Raw genomic sequence first — 1,460 nt, 5'->3', positions numbered from 1 at the left:
TCCCAGGAGACCTAACAATTATCACATCTCAACCAATACCAAAACAAGGTGGTATATGCCTTTTATCTCAGCTGGAGGCAAAGTGTGAATAGTTCAGGAGAGGCTAACCATAAATAAAACTTCATATTCCAAAAAAAAAGTGAAAGTGGATGAGGACATGACTTAAGTGGTAAAGCACAGGCCCAGCATAAGTCCTCACAAATTCAAAATAAAATAAGCATAGGATGATAACCTAATAACAAACACAAACTCAGCTACTTTTGAAGATCCACAAGATACAGTGGATGATGCCACCTAAAGTTGCCTAGAGTCTGGTGGAAAAGTAACAAACAATAGTCCCAATAGAGAAGATAAACAGAATACAAATATGAAGCAAAAACCAAACAAACACAATAAACCTTTTCCAAGCCTGGACAAACCTAAGTTGCACCTAACCCACATCAAAAACCCTTGTCTTTGTAGAAGGAAATTGTCAGAAGCAGTTTTCCTTGAAAGAGGAGGTGAAAGGTGTGGCTGCCAGGATGTAAATTCCAACTCCTATTGATATGTAAATCAGCTTCCCTAAAAGACCTCCCAGGGACACTCCCTTTCCTGGGCCCACCCCCTTTAAGTATAAATAGAGCAGAAGTCTGAGACTCAGCATTGCTGGAGAAGATCCCTCAGCAGCAGGACAGAGGTCCGTTTGGATCTTGGAAACTCCAGGTGAGGATCAGAGTGGGAGAATCTACTCTTCTCTTAATACTTCTCTCCTTGGTTTGGTGTTGGTGGTGGTGGTGTTGTTTTGTTGGTTGTGGGGCTTGAACCCAGGGCCTGGGTGCTGTCCCTGGCCTACTTTGTGCTCAAGACTGGGCATTGTTCCAGGGCCCCTTTGTGGTCAAGGTTACTGCTCTATCACTTGAGCCAAAGCCCACTTCTGATTTTGGAGTGGTGAATTGGAGATAAGAGTCTGTCTCAGGGGGAGTTTTGTGGCCTCGGCAGTTTCAAAGCTTGATCCTCAGATCCCAGTCTCTTGGGTAGCTAGGCTTTTAGGGGTGAGCCACCAGCACCTCATTAGATTCTAGAAATGATGGACCCTGACATTGCCCAGGCCTTCCAGAAGGAAGTGAGCTGTGCCATCTGTATGAATACTTTCATAGAGCCAGTCACCCTAGAGTGCGGGCACAGTTTTTGTCGACCTTGTCTCTGCCTTTGCTGGGAAGAGACCCAGATTCCAGCCAGGTGCCCTGGGTGCAGGGGACCCTGCCAGCAGAGAAACCTCAAAACCAACGTGGTTCTGAGGAGCCTGGTGGCCATTGCCAGAAGAGCCAGCCTCAGGCGGTTCCTGAGGTCTGAGGAATATATGTGTGGGACACACAGGGAGACCAAGCAGATGTTCTGTGAGGTGGACAGGGCCCTGCTCTGTAGGAGCTGCTCCCAGTCTCAGGAGCACAGGGCTCACCAACACCATCTCATAGAAAGGG

At 47.3% G+C, this 1,460-nt stretch overlaps 1 protein-coding gene across 1 annotated transcript; it reads left to right on the top strand.

The window, feature by feature from the left end:
* Nucleotides 1-1,066: 1,066 nt before the first annotated feature.
* LOC105997430 (tripartite motif-containing protein 43-like) lies at nt 1,067-1,456 on the top strand (the record flags this gene model as incomplete). Its single annotated transcript, XM_013031853.1, has 1 exon — nt 1,067-1,456. A coding segment is annotated over exon 1 (390 nt), but the record flags the coding sequence as incomplete, so codon positions are not given.
* Between the last annotated feature and the right edge of the window lie 4 nt (nt 1,457-1,460).

The sequence above is a fragment of the Dipodomys ordii genome, unplaced genomic scaffold (genome assembly GCF_000151885.1).
Source record: "Dipodomys ordii isolate 6190 unplaced genomic scaffold, Dord_2.0 Scaffold146, whole genome shotgun sequence".
NCBI lineage: Eukaryota > Metazoa > Chordata > Mammalia > Rodentia > Heteromyidae > Dipodomys > Dipodomys ordii.
The sequence above is the reverse complement of the archived record's forward strand: the minus strand, read 5'-3'. Positions and strand labels throughout refer to the sequence as shown.